Raw genomic sequence first — 26,214 nt, 5'->3', positions numbered from 1 at the left:
AGCTGATCTTAATAGTTCCCTGCCTTTGGGTGCTGGCTCCCCATCAAATTATCACCCCTCCTTGATGTACCCTATCGACCCCTCTGTCCTTGCAAACCACCACCCATCTCCAAACTGCCATTTCTCCAAAGCCTTCAAATCCATGTTTTGATCACACCAAACAGGTTTTTGAGCCTGCCACAGTACAAAAACAGCTCTTCTCAAAAACTGAGATCCTGTGTAACTGTGACAAGGGAAACCACCACCACCACCCCCCTCTGGTCCTTCTCCAGCTGTCTGCAGCCTTTGGACATGGTTTGGTCACACAATCCTTCTCCAACACCTCCACTGGTATCCAGCTGGACACAGCTGCTCTCACCTAGTCTCATTCTTATCTATTTAATCATATCTGGTGTATTACCTGCAATGATTTCTCTTCCTTTTCCCACACCTTTACCTCTGGTGTCCCCCAAGGACCTGCCCTTGATCCCCTCCCACTGCTCATCTACACACCATGCCTGAGCAACATCGAGAAACAAGTTAGATTTCACATGTACACTGACAACAGCCAGCTCTAGTCCACCATCGCCTCCTTCAATGACTCTGTTATTGATAAATGATCAGTTCATTGTGCAGTTTTGGTCTCCACATTTAAAGGACATGCTGGCATTGGATGTGGGGCAGCAAAGGTTCATTAGATTGGTCCTTGGGATGAGGGGATTGTCCCATAATGAGGAGCTGAGGAAATTAGATCTGTGTTTTCTGGGATGTGGAGGAATGAGAGTCCATCTCATTGAAACCAATAAAATTCCGAATGGGTTTGACACAGTGAGATTGTTTCTTCTGGTCAGGGAATCTAAAACACAGTCTCAGGATAAGGGGCCAATCAATTAGGACTGAGATGAGAAGAAATATTTCATTCAGAAGGTTGTAAATCTTTGAAATCCTCTCCCCCAAAGGGTTGTAGATGCTCCGTTGTTGAATTTGTTTAATGCTGTGGGATTTTGGTCTCCTGGGATTAATGGATGTTGGGAGCAGGTGAGAAAATGCAGTTAAAGCTCAGAATCAGCAGTGATTGTACTGAATGATAGAGCAGACTCGACAAGCTGAATAGTACCGATGAGCAGAAATTTCCTCCAATTCAACACTGGGAAAACTGAAGCCGTTGTTTTGGATTCTTGCCCTAAACACTCTTCACTATTTCTGACAGTCTCTCCCTGGCAACAGTCTGAGATTAAGAATTATTCTCAGATTCCCACCCCCAGGGTAGCACCCTTCCATACCTCTAACTCAATCCAGTCCCACAATATTCTAAGATCTCTGTGCCCATTTAATTCTGGCCTCTTGGGCATCCCTGGTTTTAATCGCTGTCATTGGTGGCAGTTCTTTCTGTTGCCTGAGCATTAAACTCTGGAATACACACCTAAAACCCCTCTGACCCCTGCCACCTGCCCCTCCTTTAAGACACTCTAAAATCTACACTTTCACCGAGCTATTAGTCACCAGACCAGATATCTCCTTTTGTGACTTAGTGTTAAGTTTTGTTTGATAACAATCCTCTGTGAAGCACCTCGAGAAGGTTTTGATGCATTAAGGGTGCTGCGTAAATGCAAAGTTGTTGAAGGAAAGCCGAGGGCACCAGCAGGTAGTTTCAATGGAAACGATTAACCAATGAGACAGGATGTGAGAAGTTGGTGCACCCGTTCCATCCTCTTCCAATGAAATTCCCTTCCCTGCCCCACAACTTGTCAATACTCCCAACTCGCCAGGAGCCAGATTCTCATTGGGAGGTGTGGGGGAGGTGCTCTGGTGTAGTAAAGGGTGAGACTCTGCGTGCAGGGTGGGGCTCTACCTGCTGGTGGTGCAGGCACGGGTGTTGCGGATGTGCAGCAACCATCACACGTGGTGTGTGTGTGGTTCAAATCAGCTCGCCTCTGAGCAAATGCCCTTTTATGGTATTTTACTCTCTTTTTGAGAGACAGGAAGTTCTGACTCAGTTCTTAAAGCAGCTTTTGCATTGCGTCTTAGGGCTCAATCTGCACTGAATCCACTCTAATCCACTCTGTATCAAGACAAAATTTTGTCTCCAAGCACCTAGTTTAGGAATTTTATTTTCCAAATAAGTTTTATCGAGGTGAGGGACTTTAGCCTGAGAAAATCACTTTCCTCAGATACAGGCATTAGATAAAGATCTCACTGTCCTCACCAAGCACTCCTAGCAAGGGGTTAGATATAGAATAAAGCTCCCTCTACACTGTCCCCATCAAACACTCCCAGGACAGGTACAGCATGGGGTTAGATACAGAGTAAAGCTCCCTCCACACTGTCCCCCTCAAATACTCCTAGGACAGGGACAGCACAGGATTTGATACAGAGTAAAGCTCCCTCTACACTGTCCCCATCAAGCACTCTCAGGACAGGTACAGCATGGGGTTAGATACAGAGCATCCAGTTTGAAAGGGAGAAGAATTGACCAAAAATGAATATTTTACACTTAAATAAGATACTGTCTGCCACGGGAGCTGAACTTGCCAATGTGAATTGAGGCATTTGGTTAGGGAGAAGATCAGTAGAGAAGCAGAGACAGAATTGAGGTGATGTTTCAGAATATTCAGAGTATGTCATCGAGGTTTACAGCATGGAAACAGGCCCTTTGACCCAACTTGTCCATGCCGTCCTTTTTTTTTAAATCCCTAAGCTAATCCCAATTGCCCGCATTTGGCCCATATCCCTCTATACCTACTGTATCCATATAACTATCTAAAGGCTTTTTAAAAGATAAAATTGTATCCGCGTCTACTGCTACCTCTGGCAGCTTGTTCCAGTCACTCACCACCCTTTCTGTGAAAAAATTGCCCCTCTGGACACTTGTATCTCTCCCCTCTTACCTTAAACCTATGCCCTCTCATTTTAGACTCCCCTACCTTTGGGAAAAGATATTGACTGTCTATTTTAACTATGCCCGTCATTATTTTATAGACCTCTGAGGTCATTCCTCAGCCTCCTATGCTCCAGAGGAAAATGTCCTAGTCTATTCAGCCTCTCCATATAACTCAATCCATCAAGTCCCGGTAGCATCCTAGTAAATCTTTTCTGCGCTCTTTCTAGTATAATAATATCCTTTCTATAATAGGGTGACCAGAATTGCGCACAGTATTCCAAGTGTGGCCTTACCAATGTCTTGTACAACTTCAACAGGACATTCCAACTCCTGTATTCAATGTTCTGACCGATGAAACCAAGCATGCCAACTGCCTTCTTCAACACTCTGTCCACCTGTGACTCCACTTTCAAAGCTATGAACATGTATCCCTCAATCTCTTTGTTCTGTAACTCTCCCCAATGCCCTACTGTTAACTAAAGAAAAATACTAAAATCCATCATCAATGGATAACTAAAGAAGTTAAGAAAAGCAACTAACTTGAGGAACAAATACGTAGCTGCAAGATGATTAGCAGGTCAGACGATTGGTCAGAATATAAAGAATAGGAGTCAATGCCTAAAACGTTAATCAGAAAAAAGAAATGAGAGAACGAGAGGAAGTTAGCTGAGGATGTACAAACAGAACAAAGAAAATTACAGCACAGGAACAGGCCCTTTGCCCCCTCCCCCAAACCTGCACAGACCATGATAACAAGAGTGCAGACCTGATGGGCTAAATGGCCTTTTTCTGCACTGTAGGGATTGTATGGTTATATAGTATTTAAACAGGAAAAGAGTCAGCAAAGTGAATGACAATGGAGAGTTACTAGTAGGGAATAAGGAAATGGTAGACGAAATGAACTGATATTTTGCTCCCAATATTTATTTCAGAGATTACAAGAAGCATTCCTGTAATAGCTGTAAATGGGGAGGTGGAAGGGAGAGAGGAACGTGTGAAATTGCAATCAATAGGATAGCAGTACTGAACAAACTAATGGAGCTGTGGCCTGATTAATCTCTGGGGTACACTTCGTTCTACAGTCTTAAAAGAAGTGGCTAATGAAATGGGAGATACCTTGATGTTAATTTTCCAAAATTCATTACATTCTGTAAAGGTCCCATCAGCCTGGGAAGAAGCAAATGTAACCCCTCTATTCGAGTGACGGAGACAGAAAACAGAAAATTACACACCAGTTAGCTTGATATCTGTCATGGGGATGGTGTCAAAATCAATCATTAAAGAAGTTATAACTGAAACCAGCTCAACAGATCAGCTATGATCTTATGGAATAACAGAACAAGCTCAATGGGCCAATTGGCTGCTTGCTGCTCCTGTTTTGTATTTTTGAGTAAAGTTCACTCTGCACTATTCCCATCAAACAATCTCGGTAGATAAAGTGCAGGGTTAGATACAGTGTACAGTTCAATCTACAATAGGCTTGTACAACCTTCTCATGCAAGGGGTCGTGTTTCCATTTGTTCTCACTGGAAGGGTCGCTGGGCAAATTTCAGAAAAATAAGATTTGACACAACATTAATGGCAAGAAAAATTAAGAATGAAGAAAAGAAATAACCTGCAATGTTAAAGAAATAAATTGATCAGTTAAAAAGGAATAATCAGTAAAACTGACTATTAGTGTGAGAGGGTGTGTCAAACTCAGTCTCCAGTGCTCCCTCACCCACTGTGAGAGTATCTGTTGGTATGTAGTGGTGGGGATAAGTGAGAACCCTGAAACTGTGAGTGAAACAGACACACACTTTCATACAGTCTGTCCTCTCGCACACAGATACTGTCACGCAAATATGCTCTTGGGTACACACACTGACACACTCCCTCTTCTGCATGTGCATATTCACATGCTTGTTGTCATGTTCACACTGTGTGTGTGTGTCTCTTCCCTATCTCACTGTTTGTCTCTCTCCTCCCATCACTCCCGCTATCTGTCTGCCTGTCTCCCTGCCCCACCTCCCCGGTAAGGAAACCTCTGAGCCAATCACAGGTTGTTCCTCTCTTACCTCTGCCATGAGGCTCACTGTGATTGGTGGTTTGGCTCCTTGGAGAACCTTCCATTCCACTTAGCGGCAACCTGGCTCCACGGACCAGGATGAAGAGGCCAGGAATTGGACAACCTGCTGTGCACTGTTGTGTCGAGCACAGCAAGGGCAGCTACAATCCTGGATACAGTAAAGATCTTCCGAGTCTTTGCCTTAGTTTATAGATTGGGAGGAGGAAAGAACGGGAGAGAATAACGGATGTGTTTATGGACAAGTTCATTGTCTTTTGATTTATGTACTTTGCTGACCTCCCGTGCTGGGTTGTATGCTTCTCAATCCCCAGAATTTATTTTAGGGGGATTGAATAGATAACTTTCTGTTAATTTGCTGCTGTGTTCTGTCCTTACAGTTATTGAAGAGAGTTTATGGCTCTTACCTCGTGGCTCCTGAGGAAGGTAAAATATTTCTTACTTTAATGTTTTAAATAAATTGTCAACCTGCTTGGACCAGGACACATTGAAGTGTCATTCCATTTGAGTTCTATTTCTATGCAACAGACATTTCTGAGAGGAAACCAGCCAGGGTTCCTGCTCCTGATCACTGTCCAGTGACCCCTGGATTAGAGAGAGAGAGGAGGAAATTAGCCAGGGTTCCTGCTCCTGATCAGTGTCCAGTGACCATGGTTATAATGTGTAATTAGACATTGCTGAGTGAAGTTAGGATCAAACTGATGCAGGATTTTTTGTGATGTACCCCACCACCCCAATCGTCCCACCTCAACTCCACTCCAAGTATACCTCAGGTATTTTGGATGCTCTGAGTGGGCCCAGACAAGAGACAGGTGAGGAGAAATGTTTTGGAAAGATTACCGATAATCTCGCAGCAACTGATCCATTATGGATTCAGATTTTCAAATTGTCACAGATTGAAGTTGGCGCTCTGTATTAACTATCCACAAACCAGCTTTTTAATGCTATTTGTGGTGTGCCCAGTGTCTCAGCCTGTGAAAGATGTGGGTAAACCTTGTGAAGGTGATCAGGTTCTCATGACTGTGTCCTGAGCTGTGTGCTCAGCTGCGTGTGTTCTGTGTCCTGTTTGTACAACGGGTGTGTATTTAAATACTGTGGTGAAAAGGATAGTTTAGACTGGAGATTATTCCAAATGTTGACACATCTCTGTCCACATTGGACGCCGTGTCACTTTGAGAACACCAGCTTGCTGGGAGTGATGTACCAGCTGCTCCTCCCCCCTCCCACCACGGGCTCTGCTGATGACCCAGTGATCCTGAGCTCGTTCATTTCTGATTTTCAGGCTAACGTTAGTAAATGCTACTCCAGTCTGTGTAAGGGTCAGCTCTGTTACTCCCCGTCCACCTCTTACACCCAGAGCTGTAGCAGCCCATCCCATTACATCCAAAGGCATACCTAGCGTTTCACGATTAATCTCCCCTCTCTGCCCTTGTATTTGTGGGGAATCATAGACCATTCTAACAATTGTGCGGATCATCTAACCAATCTTCATGACAACCTGCTTATTCTAGGTATCAACTTACTCTTCAAAGCATTTACATCCTTAAATAAGGAGACCAATACTGCAGACAGTATTCGAGATGTGGTCTCACTAATGTCCTGTGTAACTAAGGATGTAAATAACATCCTTTTATGTTCAATTCCCCTCATAATAAAGGATAGCATTTCAGTAGCCTTCTTGATTACATGCTGCATCTGCATATTAATTTTTTGTGACTCATGCACAAGCACACCAAGATCCCTCTGCACCTCAGCATTCTCCATTTAACAACACTCTGCTTTTTTATTCTTCCTGCCAAAGTGAACAACTTCACACTTTCCCACATTAAGCTGCACTTGCCCAGTGCACCCAACCTATCCGTATCCATCTGCAAAGTACTCATCTTCACAACATACTTTCCTACCTACTTTTGTGTCATCAGCAAGTTTAGCTACCGTGCTTTCACTGCCCCGAGCTAAGTCATTGAGATAAATTGTAAAATGACTGAGGCTCCAGCACAGATCCCTGGAAAGTCCACTTATCAAATCCTGCCAATCAGACAAAGACCCATTTATGCATACCTTCTGCTTTCTGTCAGCCAGCCAACCTTCAATCCAGGCTAATTTGTTACCCCTGCACTATTAGCTTTTTATTTTGCAGTAACCTTTGATGTGGCACCTTATCAAATGTTTTCTGAAAGTGCAAGTACAGTGTGTCTGCATCATTGCTCCCCCCTCTCCATAGCACTTGTTACTCATAGAATCATAGAGATTTACAGCATGGAAACAGATCCTTTGACCCAACTTGTCCATGCCACCCATTTTTTTAAAACCCCTAAGCTAATCCCAATTGCCCGCATTTGGCTCATATCCCTCTGTATCCATCATACCCATGTAACTATCTAAATGTATTTTAAAAGACAAAATTGTACCAGCTTCAGCTACTACCTCTGGCAGCTTGTTCCAGACACTTATCACCCTCTGTGAAAAAATTCCCTCTCTGAATACTTTTGTACCTCTCTCCTCTCACCTTAAACCTATGCCCTCTCGTTTTAGACTCCTGTACCTTTGGGAAAAGATATTGATTATCTACCTGATTTATGCCCCTCATTATTTTATAGACCTCTATAAGATCACCCCTCAGCTCCTACACTCCAGAGGAAAAAGTCCCAGTCTATCCAGCTTCTCCTTATAACTCAATCCATTAAGTCTTGGTAGTATCCTAGTAAATCTTTTCTGCACTCTTTCTAGTTTAATAATATCCTTTATATAATAGGATGACCAGAACTGCACACTGTATTCTGTGTGTGGCCTTACCAATGTCTTGTATAACTTCAACAAGACATTCCAACTCCTATATTCAATGTTCTGACCAATGAAACCAAGCATGCCAAATGCCTTCTTCACCATTCTGTCCACCTGTGACTCCACTTTCAAGGAGCTATGAACGTGTACCCCAAGATCTCTTTGTTCTGTAACTCTTCCCAACTCCTCAACTGATCAAGTCCTTCCCTAGTTGAATCTACCAATATGCATCACCTCGCATTTGTCTAAATTAAACTCCCATCTGTCATTCGTCAGCCCACTGGCCCAATTGATCAAGATCCCATTGCAATTGGCGATAACTTTCTTTACTGACCACTATGGCACCAATCTTAGTGTCATCTGCAAACTTACAACCATGCCCTCTATATTCTCATCAGAAAGCTGAGAGTATGCATAAATGGGTCTTTGATTGGCAGGATGTGACAAGTGGAGTCCCTCCAGGATCTGTGCTGGAGCCTCAAACGTTTTACAATTCATCTCAATGACTCAGATAAGTGAACACACAGTAATTAAATTTGCTGATGACAAAAGGGTAGGTAGGAAAGTACATGGCTAATTTCATTAACCACTTCTTTTAAGACTGTAAGACGAAGTCCACCCCAGAGACTAGTCAAATCACAGCTCCATCAGTTTGCTCAGTACTGCTATCCAAGTGATTGTAATTTCACAAGTTCCTCTTTCCCCTTCACCTCCTGATTTACATCTATGACTGTTTCTTGTATCCTCTAAAGTAAATACAGAAGCAAAATATCTGTTCATTTCATTTGCCATTTCCTTTTTCTCTTTTAACTTCCCATTGTCACTCTCTAGAGGACAAACACACACTTTTCTTACTCTTTTCATGTTTAAATATCTGAAGAAACTTCTTGCTGGCTGTTTGTACATCCCCTTATGTCCTCTGATACTCTAATTCCTGTCTGCTGACTAACCCTTTAGTCATTCTGCCATTCTTTATGTTCCGACTAACCATCTGACCTGCTACTCATCTTTGCATAGATAAATGTTTGTTCCTTAAGTTTGATGCTTCCTTTAACTTCTTTAGTTAAGCATGGATGGCGAATTTTCCCTTTAGAATTTTTCTTTACAGCCAGAATACACTTATTCTATGTGTTCTGAAATATCACTGTCAATATCTGTCATCGTTTCTTTATTAATCTTCACCCTAGCCGAGTATCCAAGTTCACTTCACTTCAGCCAGCTCAGCTTTCATGCCCATAGAGTTCCCCTTATTTAAGTTTAAAATATTAGTCTTTGGCCAATTCCTCTCCCTTTATTTAGATTTACAAAAGGTATTTGACAAGGTGCCACATTAGAGTCTGGTGCATAAAGTAAAAGGCCATGGAATTGGAGGAAGTGTGTTAGCATGGACTAAAAACATAGAAAACAGAGATTTGGAATAAAGCGGTCCTTTTCAGTTTGGAAAGATGTAACTACTGGAGCATCACAGGAATCAGTTCTTGGCCCACAATTGTTCACTATTTCCATTAATGACCTGAAGGAAGGAACGGGATTAAGGTTTCCAAATTTGCCGATGATATGAAGATAAGTGGAAGGGCTGGTTGTGATGAGGATGTTGTGATTCTGCAGTGGGAGATAGATTGGGTCACTGAGTAAAAACCTGGAAAATGGAGTTTAATGTGGGGAAGTGCACTTTGATAAGAGGAGCCAAAAGGCAGATTATTATCTAAATGGAGAATGAATGCAGGGAGTGAAGTGCAGAGGGATCTGGATGTTCTAGTGCACAAATCACAAAAACTAGCCAGCAGGTCCAACAAATAGTTAAAAAGGCAAATGGCAATTTAGCCTTTATTGCAAAGAGGTTGGAGTTTAAGAATACAGTTGTACAGGGTGTTGGTGAGGCCTCACCTCGAACATTGCATACAGTTTTGGTCCCCTTACCTTAAAAAAGGATATGGTAACATTGGAGGCAGTCCAAAGGAGATTCACCAGGCTAATTCTGGGATAGAGGGTTGCCTTGTCAAGAGAGACTGAATAGACTGGGCGTATATTCCTTGGAGTATAGAAAAGTGAGGAGTGACCTTATTCAAACATATAAAATCCTGAGGGGGCTTGACAGGTTAGATGGTGAGATGTTTTCACTAGTGGGACAGTCTTGAACAAGGGGTCATAGCTACAAGATAAAGGGCCAGTCATTTAACACTGAGGTACGTAGAAATTTCTTGCAGATGGTGGTGAATCTGTGGAATTCTGTGCCCCAAAGAGTGATGGAACTGGATCATTAGAAGTATTTAAAGTGGAGATGGATAAATATTTGATAGATCGAGGAATAGAGGGCTTTGGGGAAAAGAAGTTGAGGCCGGCACAGATCAGCCATTGAATGTACTGAATAGCGGGACAGGCTTGAAGGGCCTGGTGACTGACTTGTGCTTCTATTTCTTATGCTCATGTGTGTTCAAACTGGGTGTAAAATCACAATTTAATTGTGATTGCTGCTACCTAGATTTACCTTTACTCTAAGGTCATGAATAAATCCTGTCACATTACACAATATTAAGCCTAAAATAATCAAGTCTCTAATTGATTCCAGAACATGCTGTTCTAAGAAACTATCTCAAAAGCATTCTATGAACTTCTCATCCAGGCCACTTCTGCCGTACTGATTTTCCAGTTTGTGTAAATTAGAGTCACTCATGACTATTACTGTCCCTTTATCACAAACACCCAATATTTCTTCATGTGTACTTTGTCCTTCTTTCCCCGACTATTTTTCATCTCTTGAACTATTGCACTAATACCATCCTTGATCAACAGTGCTACCTCTCCACCTTTACCTAGCTGCAGCTGCTTGAAAGTCTCATACACCCCCCCCAATATTCAGGGACCAATCCTTGTTCTCCTGCTGCCAGCCTTGCATCCTTTTCTGTAACATGGAGGAGACTGAGGGATGATGTGAGAGCGGTCTTTAAAATTATGTTCAGTAGGATAGACCACAAAGATGTTTTGTCTTGTGTTGGCCCGTATTAGGGCCATAAATATAAGGTAGTCACCCAGAGACTGATGAGAATGTGGAACTCGCTATCACATGAAGTAATGAGACAGTAGAAAGATGTGAAGGGAAACAGGATACAGACATAAGTGAGAAAGAAATAGAAGGATCTGTTGATGGGATTAGGTGGAGAGCGCTGGGAAGAAGCTCGTGTGGAGTGTAAACAAGACATGAATATGCTGGCCTGAATTCGATGCTGTTAATGCCATATGTCTGTGTCTGACCCATTGTAGATTGGAGCAGTCTTAGTTTTTTTGATCATACTGAAGCTCCCTTTGTTGTTTGCAGGGTACAACGTATCTCTGCTGTTTGATCTGGAAAATATTCCACCCAACAAGGATGAGGTGGTGCACCAGGCTGGCATGCTGAAAAGGAACTGCTTTGCCTCTGTCTTTGAGAAGTACTTCAACTTTCAAGCAGAAGGGAAGGAAGGAGAGAAACGGGCACTGATCCACTATCGTGATGACGAAACTATGTGAGTGATCAGGGATGGGAAAAGAAAGTGGTCCCAGGTTAATAGATTCATTTTGCTGGAAAGCTGTCCATCTCCCACACAGTTGCTGAAAACTCTTTCCCCATCCTCTAGCTTCTGTACATTTTTCTCTTAAAGTTCTGCTGAGTTCTCAGGCTCCGTTCTGTTCCTTCAGCAGCACAAATCTGTAGTGGCCAATCCAATAGCAAACTGAACATAGAGCAGACTAGTTGCTTTTGGTTTTAGAATCCAAAATAGTTGAAAGGGAGGTTTGAAAAGTTAATCAAATACATCCCACACTGCAATAATACCTGTAATTGGCAGACCTGAGGCAGGAAATCCACAAGATCATGTCAAGCAGAGACTAAAACCAATTGTGGCAGAAGCCATTTTAGATTTGGAATATTAAACTTGGTTACAAACTTGTGTTGTAAAATCTACAGAATTTTTAGTGAATTGGATGTGAACAGATACCTGGGACCTTAGATCTGTGAGAGTTTGAGATGGCCATCACCTCATCAGGAGGTTGTTGCCCAGAAGATTCTGTCATGGGATGACTCTCAGCCCAACATTCCGGCTGTGTATGAAGCAGGAATTAATCCCACATCACTCTCTGTAACTGATGCTAGCGTCACTGTGATCTCCTGGGCTCTGTGCTTGTGCTTCTGTATGTTTCAGTTGTGTGTGCAGCACCTGATTGATCTGTGATTCTGCTGCCTTCCAGGTATGTGGAGGCCAAAAAGGATCGTGTGACGGTTGTCTTCAGCACAGTATTCAAGGATGATGATGATGTTGTGATTGGGAAGGTCTTCATGCAGGTAGGAAGAGCAGACAATGATGATTTACCCAACTCTGTTCCTGCCCCACCCCCTGGCTCTCTTCCCCAACTTGCCCCCATCACAGCCCACTACACCATAGCCATGTCCCTCACTCTCCCCTCGATACACTTTCCTAACCCCCCAGCTGACATACATTCTCAGCCCAAGCCATATCTCCTGCACGTGTGACCCTGGACCTATCATTGAGGGTTATTCTAAACTCTCACTTTCATTCAGGTGATTGTGATGTAAACTGCACTTTCTGTGAAATGTTCTCGTTTTTCATAGAATCCCGACAGTGCAGAAGGAGGCCATTTGGTCCATCGAGTCTGCACTGACCACAATTCTGCCCAGGCCCTATCCCCATAACCCCACATATTTACCCCGTTAATCCCATGGCATTAGAGTCAATTTAGCATGGCCAGTCAACCTAAGCCACACTTTTCTCTGTCTTTATTTTAGTTACTGCTTGTAATTTGAAACTCTTCAATCAGCTGAGTATCAGTTCACTGGAAGCATGCCAGTGCCAGGAGCAGTATATGCAGATTCTTCCGTTTTAATCAGAGATAGCGTTGAGGGGGTGATGACAGTGTGTATGTAGCTGATAACAATTCAATTTGCAGCAGCTTCTTCCATGTTCTTTATTTGAATATTGTTGCACACTTCCATGTGGTTAGAGATTTGGTACGGGAACACACCAGTGAATGGACCTGGACTTTCACTGAGACACGTGAGTGTTCCATTTGCTGGGGGTGTTAGTGTATGTGGGCTGTACCCGAGGGACGCCGTGGTGGGGAATGCCTGGGCAGCAGTAATATGGTGACACGAATTTGCACTGGTGGGAAACAAGTCCAGCGCCTGGCGGTGTGATGTTTGTGACTATAAAACACACTCTTGTGGGTGCACTCTCCCACAGGGTGATGGCCCTCGAGAGGAGTGGGATAATTCTTTGGGATATGTGTTCTGTACATCTGAAGCTTTGGAACAGCTAAATCACCCCTTGCGCCCAATCAGGCGATGCGTGCGGAGCTTTGAATGTACAGCTGACTCCAGCCACCTTTACTGATTTACTTTTCCATTGTTGCCCCGTCTCAGGAATTCAAAGAGGGTCGGAGAGCGAGTCACACTGCTCCCCAGGTCCTTTTCAGTCACAGAGAGCCTCCCCTGGAGCTGAAAGACACTGATGCAGCAGTGGGTGACAACATTGGCTACATCACTTTCGGTAAGCCCTTCTTCACTGCCAGCTATTGACGATTGATCTTTGTTTGATCCAAGCCGAGAGTCGGAATCTCTAGTGTTCAGAGCCAGGGGAAAGTTGTCTTTTGAAGTCTTAAACACGAGCTAGAATTAATATTAGTGAGATTAAATGAAACCAATTCAGCTATAATAAAATACAATTAAAACACTGGATATTTTGGGAAATCTCTTTTCTAGAGCCCACCTATATTTGAAATTTCTGTTGTCAGCCAAGCAGGTCTCCATGAGCAGCTTGGAGCATCATGTTACAGTGACCCATTGTTACTGCCTCTTGCCAGCCATATCCACGTACTGTCAGCAGAGGGGTAAGATTGTGATCCCAGGCAGTTAGCTCCACATAATCTGGTGATCAGGGCACAGAGGAGAAATTTAACAAATTTAAATTTTTGTTTAATTTGGAGATGATGGGAGGGAAACTGTTTCTACAGGGTTGGTAAACAGAGTAAAGCTCACTACCCATACCATCACACACTCCCAGGACAGGTACAGCACGGGGTTAGATACAGAGTAAAGCTCCCTCTTCACTATCCCCATCAAACACTCCCAGGACAGGTACAGCACGGGGTTAGATACAGAGTAAAGCTCCCTCTACACTGTCCTCCATCAAACACTCCCAGGACAGGTATAGCATGGGGTGAAGCTCCCTCGACACTGTCCCCAGGATGGTAATTCTCTGCCATTTCAACAAAACAGAGTATTGGAGCTTGATCTGTTGAGCTGCTCAAGTACAGGGTAGAGCCCCGTTCTCAGTTAACAAAATCTAGCACTTTGCAGGTGGAATATTGTTGAAAAGGGAGAGACATGTTCCTGAAACTTTTCATTTTGCCCTCATCAGGACAAACACAAGAATACCAAATTTCAAACAAACATGAAACAATTTATAGCACAGGAGAAAGGGGTGTGGATTTGTTGGCAAAACGATTTTGATTTACTGAGGCATTGCCATGGGAAACTATAAGCTCCTGGATAATTAAAAGAAAATGTGTAAGGATTGAACACATTCCTTTTGTTTGCAGTGAACAGGTCTTTGTGTGTGACTATGTCCCTTCCACTTTACAAACTTGACTGATTATCTTAAATTTGTGCAGTTATTAACACACAGGATTGTTGCTGGTAACTTAATAATACGTTTTAATTGATCTTGACCTACATTACCTCTCTATGCCACCTCTGGCAAAAGCTTATGAGCCTCTCATTGTGTGCAGTGGAGGTAGAACATAGAACACTACAGCACAAACAGGCCCTTCGGCCCACAAGTTGCATTGATCATATCCCTACCTACCAGGCCTATCTATAACCCTCAATCCCATTAAATCCCATGTACTCATCTTAAAAGACCCCAGCGAGTTCGCCTCTACCACCACCGACGGCAGCTGATTCCACTCACTCACCACCCTCTGAGTGAAAAACTTACCCCTGACGTCTCCTCTGTACCTACTCCCCAGCACCTTAAACCTGTGTCCTTTTGTAGCGACGATTTCAGTCCTGGGAAATAGCTTCTGAGAATCCACCCTATCTATACCTCTCAACATCTTATGAACCTCTATCAGGTCACCTCTCAACCTTCGTCTCTCCAGGGAGAAGAGACTGAGCTCCCTCAACCTATCCTCATAAGGCATGCCACTCAATCCAGGCAACATCCTTATAAATCTCCTCTGCACCCTTTCAGTAGCTTCCACATCTTTCTTGTAGTGAGGTACATAGACATTTAGCATAGAATTAAGGATGGCGAGTGATTGGTGCTCGCTGTGCCAAGAGTCAACGTGCAGCTGCCGACTGTTGAACTCCCACTGGGATTTAACACTGACTGGAGCGTTATTGGCAAAGGGTGGATCTCCATCTGCCTATGGAATTCCCACTGGTGAGACTTGTCAGCCAATCAGATTGGGTGCGGGCACCCCAACACTGAGGGAGTCTTCAGCATGCGAAGCCCCCACCCCTTCTCACCTGAGAGGACAGTAAGAAGTCTCTCAACACCAGGTTAAGTCCAACAGGTCGATATGGTATCATGAGCTTTAGGAGCACTGCACGTCCATCACGAAAGTTTGTGCTACCAAATAAACTTGTGGGACTTTAACCTGCTGTTGTGAGATTTCTTATTAAGTCCACCCCAGTCCAACACTGGCATCTCCACATCACAACTGAGGGGAGGAAGAGTGCAAATGTCACGGTGCCACCCTCCCCATTTCCAGCCTTAAAATTTATTGCTGTCCCCATGACCTGTCGCTGTCCCCTTGCAGATTCTCTATCTCCACTTCCTAGGGTTACTGTGTCATCAGCAAATTTAGCTAACTTACATTCTGTCCCTTTACCTGAGTCATTGATGTAGATTGTAAAAGGTTGAGGCTCCAGCACTGATTCCTGTGGTGTTCCACTAGTTACAGCTTACCAATCTGAAAAAAAATTGATCCTTACACTCTATTTCCTGTTCACTAACCAATCTTTTATCCATGCTAATATGTTACCCCCTACATCATGCGATCTTAAATGTAAAGCTGTGAAATATTATGCTGGATATAGCACCTGGGGCAAACGGAATCAAAGGTTATGGGGAAAAGGCAGGATCAGGCAATTGAGTTGGACAATCAGCCATGATTGTGATGAATGGCGGAGCAGGCTTGAAGGGCCAAATAGCCTCCTGCTGCTCCTGTCTTTTATGTTTCTAAATTTCTATGTTTCCCTAGACCAGGCAAGTCTGTTCAATTTGTACAAATCTTCAAAACAAATAAACCATGTAATATTTTTGGAGGGAAGTAACATTCCAGAATTGTTTTGCAGTCTTGCAGAGCTTATTGTCTTTTTGATATGGGAACCTGTGTGTGTGTGTGTGTGTGTGTGTGTGTGTGTGTGTGTGTGTGTTTGTTGTAGTGGGGAGATCTGGGATTGGGAGTTGTATTCCGTACCTCTGCTGCTGCTCACAGTCTCCATTCCACTGACCTTTTTTTCCTCTTTTGCCAGTGCTGTTTCCTCGTCACACCAACCCCAACACTCGCGACAACACCATCAATCTGATCCACACCTTCAGGGATTACCTGCATTACCACATTAAATGCTCCAAGGTGAGGCGGCAGCCCAGTGTATTCCAGCTTCCGGTGTTCAGTAGTTGCCAGCTAGCAATGGTAATTTACACTGGGCTCTGCAGACAGGGCAGGAGGGAGGTGTCTCATTTGTACCGAGGACCAATGTGGCTACAGATGACGGTGAATGTGAACAGACACTTTTCTTTCCTTGTGGAAGTCAGAATCCTGAACTGGGCATCAGAATGTTCTCCGATCCTATATCTTTCTGAGTGGAGTGTGAGATTGCAGGGCTTGGTGTCAGTGCAAGAGCCAGTATAGTCATGTTGGGATGAATGGCCTCCTGCGCTGTATGATTTTATAAAGCCATATGTGCCACGTGTGTTATTAACTTATTTTGGGCAGTGGTTTGGTAACGTTCAATCATATGATCACTTCCTGTACACTCACCTGAGTGATGAATGCCAATGACTGTTCCACCACCAGTACCATCACAGTGAAGCTTGACCACAATAGCCACTATCGTTCACCCTTTATAGTAGGAATGGCTGGAATGCAGTCCCTTTCACATTAGACACTAAATTCCAGTAGGATGGCGTGTCCGACATTTGCCCTGAATGAGACTTGACCATCTCTACTGACCAAACTCTGCACCGTACTGTGTTCCCCATCACGTCAATACCATCACAGCGTAGGTTTAAAAGTCTCTGTGACAGAGAGCACCCGGTCATTCTTGCCTGAGTGTCATACCTTCCCCTTGTAGCTCCTGCCACGCCCAACCCCAGTACCCGTTAGCCATGAGCAATGGCATGGATGATCTGCCGCTCTGTAAATCTTGATAAACTGGATGTGTTTCTGAGGCTCAGCATTGGGCTGGTTTGAGAGCAGATGATATTTCATGTATCTTTATATTGCTTGCAGGCTTATATCCACACTCGCATGAGGGCCAAGACCTCGGACTTCCTGAAGGTTTTGAACCGTGCGCGGCCAGAGACTGAGAAGAAAGAGATGAAAACAATGTCGTAAGTACGAGGCGGGCGGGAGGGAGGGGCGGAATGATCTCAGCTCATTGTCACAACAGTCGCCTGTCTGAGAAACAGATTGAAGCTACAGATTGTAAATCAGCCCAGCCCTCTAACCATCTCAGCTATGAACAGCCCACGTGGCACTGAGGCTCTCACTGCTCTCAGTTTAGGTACTGGAGTATCTTAATTTGGGAGGGGTAGTGGAGTGGATCAAGTGAAGGTGATCAAACTGGCCATTTGGTCTTGTGCTGGAGTTTTCAGTTTTAAATGAAGTATCTGTTAGTTGCAGGAGTGTAAAAGATCTGTTGGTGCCTCAAACCGCAGTGTTAAACGTTTCGATGAACAGATGAGGTTATTGTATTCCACTGTAATTAAATTCAGCCCATTCCAAAACAGTTCTACGAACTAACAATATGAAGTATACACCTTTACTTCCCATGACCAATAGTAAACAGAGTGCTCTGAAACATCAGAGCTTCATATTGAATCACACCTGCTTTTATTTGATGGGAACTGATGTTATTTTCTGATGCCTCACAGGGTGAGTACAACAAAGCAGTTTCTCTGAGGCGAGATGTATTAAACTAGCAGCAGGACTGGGAAAGCCCACGTTCTCAGCCCAGGCCCTGCTTGGTTTGAGGGAGGTAATCAGATCACTGGATAACCTAGGCACTTGTGGGGCTGTCAGCATTTGGGGGTGGTGGTGGGGGGAGGGGGTGGGAGGATGTGATGTCATAAGGGGGGGTGATCCTTAGAAGGTCCCTGATCCTTGTTGCTGTTCAGTCTCCTCACTGGGAATGTCTGAGGATGAAAAGCTGTGTTGAATTTGTGTGCGGTGCCCCCTTGTTAAATGGCACTCACGACTACTGCGGGGGGGGAGCGGGGTAGAAGCTGATTTCCTCAACACCCTATCCAAAATGGTGTGTGTTCACCACAGCAGGTTTCCAATAGAAACCTTAAAGAATAAGTTACTTTTATTTCTTTATGACATTAAGCGGTTCGGCGCAAGAGAAGCAGTCAGGATGAGTATGTGCGTCTGTCTTCTCACGACCTCCAGTTCCTGGTCAAACTCTTCATTACTGAGGCCTCAGTCAGTTCTAACTCTGCCTGTTGGACTGAAAGCCTGAGTGAGCTGTTTGAGGTGCTGTGTGTCCTGATCGGAGGCAGCAATGCCCCCCCCACACGTTTTGGTTTCTTTCCCCCTTGTGTCTTTGCGTGCTATCCTTCCCAATGGTGATTTCTGGAATTTTTCCATCCACTTTGCATTCGTTATTTGTGCATGGAATTTTCTAATCAAAGAATACTTTGTGTGTAATTTGAATTCTGCTTTGCATTGTCTCTGTGTGCAACAATGTCAAGGTGTCAGGCAGTGTTCAATATTTGCTTCATAATCCAAACCATCGCCCTGCCTTTTCCTGTTCCATTTAGCAAATTAGAACCAATACGCTGGAAAAACTGCAGTAACACCAAGTGTGGTGTCAGATACTTAATTCAGAGTTATACCTATCCCAACCAGTACTGTACCCCAGTGTTATACAGAGACAGATCCATCCCCACCAGTACTGTACCCCAGTGTTATACAGTGACAGACCCGTCCCAACCAGTGCTGTACCCCAGTGTTATACAGCGACAGACCCATCCCCACCAGTACTGTACCCCAGTGTTATACAGTGACATCCATCCCCACCAGTACTGTATCCCAGTGTTATACAGTGACAGACCCATCCCCACCAGTACTGTACCCCAGTGTTATACAGCGACAGACCCATCCCCACCAGTACTGTACCCCAGTGTTATACAGCGACAGACCATCCCCACCAGTACTGTACCCCAGTATTATACAGTGACAGACCCATCCCCACCAGTACTGTACCCCAGTATTATACAGTGACAGACCCATCCCCACCAGTACTGTACCCCAGTGTTATACAGTGACATCCATCCCCACCAGTACTGTATCCCAGTGTTATACAGTGACAGACCCATCCCCACCAGTACTGTACCCCAGTGTTATACAGCGACAGACCCATCCCCACCAGTACTGTACCCCAGTGTTATACAGCGACAGACCCATCCCCACCAGTACTGTACCCCAGTATTATACAGTGACAGACCCATCCCCACCAGTACTGTACCCCAGTATTATACAGTGACAGACCCATCCCCACCAGTACTGTACCCCAGTATTATACAGTGACAGACCCATCCCCACCAGTACTGTACCCCAGTGTTATACAGCGACAGACCCATCCCCACCAGTACTGTACCCATCCCCACCAGTACCATACCCCAGTGTTATACAGTGACAGACCCGACCCCATCAGTACTGTACCCCAGTGTTATACAGCGACAGACCCATCCCCACCAGTATTGTACCCCAGTGTTATACAGCGACAGACCCCCATCCCCACCAGTACTGTACCCCAGTGTTATACAGTGACATCCATCCCCACCAGTACTGTACCCCAGTGTGAAACAGCGACAGACCCATCCCCACCAGTACTGTATCCCAGTGTTATACAGTGACAGACACATCTCCCTACCAGTACTGTACCCCAGTGTTATACAGTGACAGATCCATCCCCACCAGTACTGTACCCCAGTGTTATACAGTGACAGACCCATCCCCAACAGTACTGTACCCCAGTGTTATATAGAATAACAGCATATGTACATCTTGCATGTCGCTCTGCATGTTGCTTTGTGCGTTATGGTGTTCTTTTCTATTTTTCCCTTCCCCCAGGTGTTTCCATGGCAGACCCTACTCTGGCTTTATGCAACAGAGTGCCTTTGGTGATAGTCCAATAGCTACAGTGCCTAGGGAGTGGACAGACAGTGCACTGCAGCCCAGAACTGTCAGGTCTTCTGATAGGATACACGCGTGAGTGATACAGGGAAGCAATGTACAGGTTACTAGAGTGGGGAAGAGGTCCATCATCCCAGCTAATCTCACCCACTTTCACAGAATTAATTTGTTACAATAAAACAAAGACCACACAGGGTTTGAGTGCAGAGATCACAGTCAGAGATCTACACACGGCCTGAATACAGAGACCACAGCCAGAGATCCACACAGGGACTGTGTGAAGAGATCACTGTCCAGTCTAATCCGCACTGATCCCACACCACCCAGAGTGAGTTTGATTCTTCCCACTTGATCGGTGCAGACTATAAATGGCCTTGCCCTGAAGGTAGACAGGAAAGGAAAAGCATTCCACAGCTTGTTGGCTGAGGACAGCATCACCATTTCATTGTGAAATAGCCAGCAGATATCCACTGGTCTGCCCTGTGAAGGCTGGCCACCTGAGGTCGGGAAGGAAGCCAATGTTCGTTGAGGTAGAGGCGGGTAACCAAACTAATGAAGAATGCTGAGGGGTCTGTGTTTTATTGCACCACTTGAAAAAGCAATTCAACTTTGGTTTTTCAAAGCAGGAAAAAGCTTGCAGTTTTCAGCCAATTGTTGCTGCACAGGGCAGGAGGAGTGAGCGAGGATATTCTAGAATTACTGAAAGTACTTGCTGAATGCCTAGACATGGTTAATAGGGTGTGTATCAGCTCCAAGCACCCAGATGATCTGATGGTCTGAGTCTGTGTGTTCATTCTTGAATACTGCAACATCTCTCTCTTCACCCTTGCCGTACTTCATCTGGTAAAGGGTCTCAGACTGGAATGTCAGTTTGTGTTGACTTGTGCCAATTGTCTCATTCTTCCTGTCCTGCTTGCAGCTGTTCTGACCAGGAATGTCATAGACATACGATGACTAACTGTGGATTAGACTGTGGTCCCAGGCTCTTCACAATGACTGAGCACAACACCTTCTGTCGCATCATGTGTGGGGTCTGGCTGCTGTTGGTCTCTGCTTTCTGAGCCATTTTTCAACTAACTGGTTAAGGTCGTCCATCTGCTCCATCATTCCCAGTCTATGCTGACCCTGCAGCACACCCAGCCAAAGCTGACGGGCCCCTCGTAGTTTTGCACACTGTCTATTGAGATCTCAGAATGTGGCCACTGGTACCATAGAACCAAAGAAAGGTGATCATACAGGGAGTGGGCATTCAGCCCACCCTGTCTGCACCTATCAAAAATGAAACTAGCTGCTTAATTTAACCCCATTTTCCAGCACCTAGTCTGTAGTCTTGCAGGTTCCAGTAATTCTGATACAGATCCAGGTGCCAGCATCTGAATTCCAGATGCCCACCACTCTGCCTTGAAAGGTTTTGTCTCATGATTCTTCTAATTCTTTACCAATCACCTTAAGTCTGTGCCCCAGGTAATTGACCCCTCAGTTAGGGGGAAATAAGTGTTTCCTGTCTACCCTGCCTTGGCCCCTCATAAATTTGTATACCTCGATTAGGTCACCCCTAAGCCTCTACTATTCTAAGGAAAATAACCCTCACGTATCCAATCTCTCCTCAAAATTGCAATTTTCAAGCCCTATCAACATTCTGGGAAATCTCTGCACTCTCTCCACAGCAGTCCTATCTTTCCTGTGATGTAGTGACCAGAACTGTACACAGGATAGCCTAACCAGATGTTATGCAGTTCCAGCATTATGTCATTGCTTTTGTATCCAACACCTTGCCCAGCAAAGGCAAGCATCCCAGATACTTCCACGTCCACCTGTCCTGCTACATTTGGGGACCTATGGACGTGCATTCCGAGGTCTCACACTCTTAACCCCTCTCAACATTGTCCTGTTGCCGAGTTTTCCCTTGTTTTGTTTACCCTCCAAATTTATTGCCTCACACTTTTCCAGATTAAGTTCCATTTGCCACTTTTCCACCCACTCAGCTATCATTCTGGAGTTGGCAGCTTTCCTCTTCACCATCAGCCACACAGCTAATTTCTGTCTCATCTGCAAATTTCCCAATCACGCCTCCCACATAAAGGCAAATCATTAATACAAGCAGCATGAGGCCAACACTGAGCCCTGTGGAACACCATAGGAAATAGTTTTCCATTCTCCCCACAGCCAGCTACTTGTTTTTTTAACATTTATTTATTAATCACAAGTTGGCTCACGTTAACACTGCAATGAAGTTACTGTGAAAATCCCTTAGTTGCCACAGTTGTTCACTGAAGGGTAATTTAGCATGGCCAATGCACTTAACTAGCATGTCTTTCGGACTGTGGGAGGAAACCAGAGCACCCAGATGAAACCCACACAGACACGGGGAAAACATACAAACTCCACACAGACAGTGACCCAAGCTGGGAATCGAACCCGGGTCCCTGGCGCTGTGAGGCAGTAGTGCTGACCACTGTACCACCGTGGCGCTCATGGGAGTCAGAAGTGAGCGCTGTGGGACACTGGTTGCTCCCACCCACATCCTTCTTCACACGTGTATGGGGGCCTTTGCAGGAGTTCACAAATGCCCCATATCATCTCACTATTCAGTTCTTACAACCAGTGGCTCCTCCCCTCAGCTCTCACCTGTTGCTTTAGATAATATCACATATCCTGTTTATTTTGCAGGAGGTGGATTTAGGAAGACCAAAAGCAAATTATTGCGGACGTGGGAATCTGAAACAAAAACGGGAAATGCTAGAAAATCTCAGCAGGTCTGACAGCCTCTGTGGAGAGAGAATAGAGACAGTAAGAAGTCTGACAACACCGGGTTTAAGTCCAACCGATTTATTTGATAGTAAACTCACAAGCTTTCGAGGTTTACCTCTTCGTCAGGTGAATGGAGAGTTCTGGCCTCAGACAGAGCATATAAAGCACAGACAGTTTACAGATTACTGATTAGAATAGCAGGTTAGGTGTAAAGATTCACATTCTAATCAGTAATCTGTAAACTGTCTGTGCTTTATATGCTCTGTCTGACTCCAGAACTCGCCATTCACCTGACGAAGGGACAAACCCCGAAAGCTTGTGAGTTTACTATCAAATAAATCGGTTGGACTTAAACCTGGTGTTGTCAGACTTCTTACTGTGTTTACCCCAGTCGAACGCCAGCATATCCACATCAAGAGGCAATAGAGCCAGTGTTTCAGGAATGGATGACCCTTCATCAGAGCAAAGGGTCTCTGACGACGAGTCATCCAGACTCAAAACATTGGCTGTATTCTCTCTCCGCAGATGCTGTCAGACCTGCTGAGATTTTCCAGCATTTTCTGTTTTTGAGGAAGGGCAGATGGCTCCTGAATCCAGTGATTAGCTCTTCCTGATCCATCCAGGGAATGAGTCTGTACAGATTTTATCACATCCTCTGAACATCCATTCACTTTCCCCACACACACACACACACACACACACACACACACTGTATATTCCCAGGTTCTGGCTGCTAGGCCGAGATGTGTTGAGAGTTGGATGGCAGGCATCTTGCTGACGCCATTGGGAAGTGCTGGAGGAATGATGACAGTAAAAGGCCGAATTGCAGTGTTGCTACCAACAGTTTGTTCTCCGTGTACAACACAGTGACAAAACTCCTTGAAGCGACTATTAGTCTGACCTCTGTCACAGCACAGGCAACTGAGGAGTGGCACCTCCTGAAACATGGGGACAGGGTGAGGGGGCAGTGTTGGGCTGGTATGATCGCAAGGAAGTAGTGGGGTTCTGGAGCCAGGGTGAACATCGAGGGAACCGGTATCTTTAACCTCTTCTCACTGCCCCGTTCTGTCCACAGGGGGAAAACCTTTTCAGCTCGATAAGAAATCTTTGGGCTGCTGAGCTTGAAGCTGATGATTTATTGGCACAGATCTCCAGCATGCAGTCATCAGGAGCCCTGACGAGTCTGATCCTGAATATTGCCGTCTTTATCTGATTTAGTGAATCTCGACTGCGCTTTGCCTGCAGTGATTTCCTGTCATTTTGTGGTGCCCAGAGGAATTTGTTTAATCAATAAAAACATTCCATCTTCCAGCTGCTTCCATTCTCTGTTCACTAATGTTTTGCTGTTGCTTTCCATGGCCGCTAACACTGAATCCGATATCTGCTGCTCTGACCCAGCCAGGACTCTGCAACAGATGAATGGCAGGAACTGTAAGCACTTCCAAAAGAATAAATCTTTTATATATCACAGCTGCCTATCTGATTTTAATTTCTGCCTTTTCTCATGTGTGTAGATACTTGAATATGTAAAAGTGGGGCGTCACCATGGGTGGCACAGTTGTTAGCACTGCTACCTCACAGCACCAGGGACCCAGGTTCAATTCCAACCTCGGGTCACTGTCTGCATGGGTTTCCTCCGGGTACTCCGGTTTCCTCCCACAGTCCAAAGATGTGCAGGTTATGTTGATTGGCTGTGCTAAATTGACCCTAGTGTTAGGGAATTAGCAGGGTAAACGTGGGGTTACAAGAATAGGCCCTTCTGCACTGTAGGGATTCTATAAATGCTGGAATGGTGCATCCAGGTACCATCATATCAGCATCAGAAAGTGCTAGGACAGATAAAACATGGGATTAGATACAGAGTAAAGCTCCTTCTACACTGTCCCCCCCATCAAACACTCCCAGAACAGGTACAGCATGGAGTTAGATACAGAGTAAAGCTCCCTCTACACTGTCCCCATCAAACACTCCCAGGACAGGTACAACACGGGCTTAGATACAGAGAAAAGCTGTCTCTGGGAAGATAAAATGCTGAATTGCGGTGTCCCCTTTAACTGTTGTTCTCAAATGTGCTAAATGAAAACTTGCTGTAAGCATCTCACAAAGCAAGCAACAAAAGAGGGATTGTGTGTTTTGAGCCCTGCTGGCAGCTGTTATGAAGTGTTTACTTCTGCTATTTTAGGCAGCCAAAAAAAAGGATTATGTTCAATAAACTGCTCTGTGTCTATCCATTGAAAGAAGCCTCAGAACACCAGGTTAAAATCAAACCAATTTATTTGATAGTAAACTCACAAGCTTTTGGGATTTGCCCCTTCGTCAGGTGATGAAGGGGCAAACCCTGAAAGTTTGTGAGTTTACCATCAAATAAACCTGTTGGACTTTAACCTGGTGTTGTGAGACTTCTCACTGTGTTTACCCCAGTCCAATGCCGGCATCTCCACATCATGACTTCTATCCACTGACACAAACTAAGCGAAGAGTCAGTGATTTGAAGCTTAAGCCTGCCTTATAGTCTGTGATAAGGACTAGAATTATCCAAGGAAAATAGTAATCACAGCAAAATGGGGAGGAGGAATTTCTTATATATCAACAAGACAGCTATTTTCATTAGCGTGTTTCCAAATGATGAATCTACCAGCTCCAGTCCAGGCGGTGGTTCCAGATTCCAGCTGCAGAAATCGTGTGAAATTACAGGAACGCAGGTAAGTGACTGGTTTGTGAATATTTTGCTTCAAAACTGATTCAACAATGCATTGTAAGGTTTTGCTATTTGCAATAAGACTGGTAACAGTAATAGTGATTGGGAGTAGCAGTGTATATTAGTTATGTTAATTAAAGATGGCAGGACAGGTGACATGACTGCAGCTTGTGGGAGTTGCTGGATGTCGAGGTAATCCAGGACAAACATGTCTATCGTGTCTATGGCTTGAGGAGCTTTAGTCTTTACTACAGGTTCAAGGATTTTGTGTGTACTGTACGGATGACTGATTGCAGGGTGACTGAGCAAACCGATCATGACATCATGGTACAGCAAGCCATTCAAGTGGAGGGAGTTAGAATTGAAATAGGTTGTTGAGGACAGTGTAGTCATGGGGATAGATGCCTGCAGGCAAGGGTGGGAGTCCCAACGGCTGTATTATCTGCCTGGTAAAAAGTCTGACAACACCAGGTTTTAGTCCAACCGATTTATTTGATAGTAAACTCACAAGCTTTCGAGGGGATTCCTTCTTCGTCAGGTGAATGGAGAATTGGGGCCTCAGCTATTCACCATTTATATAGATGATCTGGAGGAGGGAACCGAGTGTAGAGTGTCAAAATTTGCTGATGACAC

General features: G+C 44.6%; 1 protein-coding gene and 1 non-coding gene across 2 annotated transcripts in view; both read left to right on the top strand.

Annotated features, from left to right (window-relative positions):
* Window positions 1-24,351, top strand: part of arpc2 (actin related protein 2/3 complex, subunit 2) — a 33,420-nt gene extending 9,069 nt beyond the window's left edge. Inside the window, exons 4-10 of the mRNA XM_080199602.1 lie at window positions 5,306-5,351; window positions 11,026-11,212; window positions 11,934-12,027; window positions 13,123-13,249; window positions 16,243-16,343; window positions 17,223-17,323; window positions 23,959-24,351. Coding sequence (XP_080055728.1) covers window positions 5,306-5,351; window positions 11,026-11,212; window positions 11,934-12,027; window positions 13,123-13,249; window positions 16,243-16,343; window positions 17,223-17,323; window positions 23,959-23,983 — 681 coding nt within the window. The 3' untranslated portion in view covers window positions 23,984-24,351. The remainder of the gene's footprint in view (window positions 1-5,305; window positions 5,352-11,025; window positions 11,213-11,933; window positions 12,028-13,122; window positions 13,250-16,242; window positions 16,344-17,222; window positions 17,324-23,958) is intronic.
* LOC145350395 (small nucleolar RNA SNORD89) lies at window positions 23,677-23,790 on the top strand. The gene has a single exon (XR_013888183.1). It is a non-coding gene; the product is annotated as a small nucleolar RNA SNORD89 (small nucleolar RNA).
* Window positions 24,352-26,214: the final 1,863 nt, after the last annotated feature.

Source organism: Carcharhinus amblyrhynchos, chromosome 11 (genome assembly GCF_965287045.1).
Source record: "Carcharhinus amblyrhynchos chromosome 11, sCarAmb.v2.hapA, whole genome shotgun sequence".
In the NCBI taxonomy this organism is placed as follows: Eukaryota; Metazoa; Chordata; class Chondrichthyes; order Carcharhiniformes; family Carcharhinidae; genus Carcharhinus; species Carcharhinus amblyrhynchos.
The sequence above is the reverse complement of the archived record's forward strand: the minus strand, read 5'-3'. Positions and strand labels throughout refer to the sequence as shown.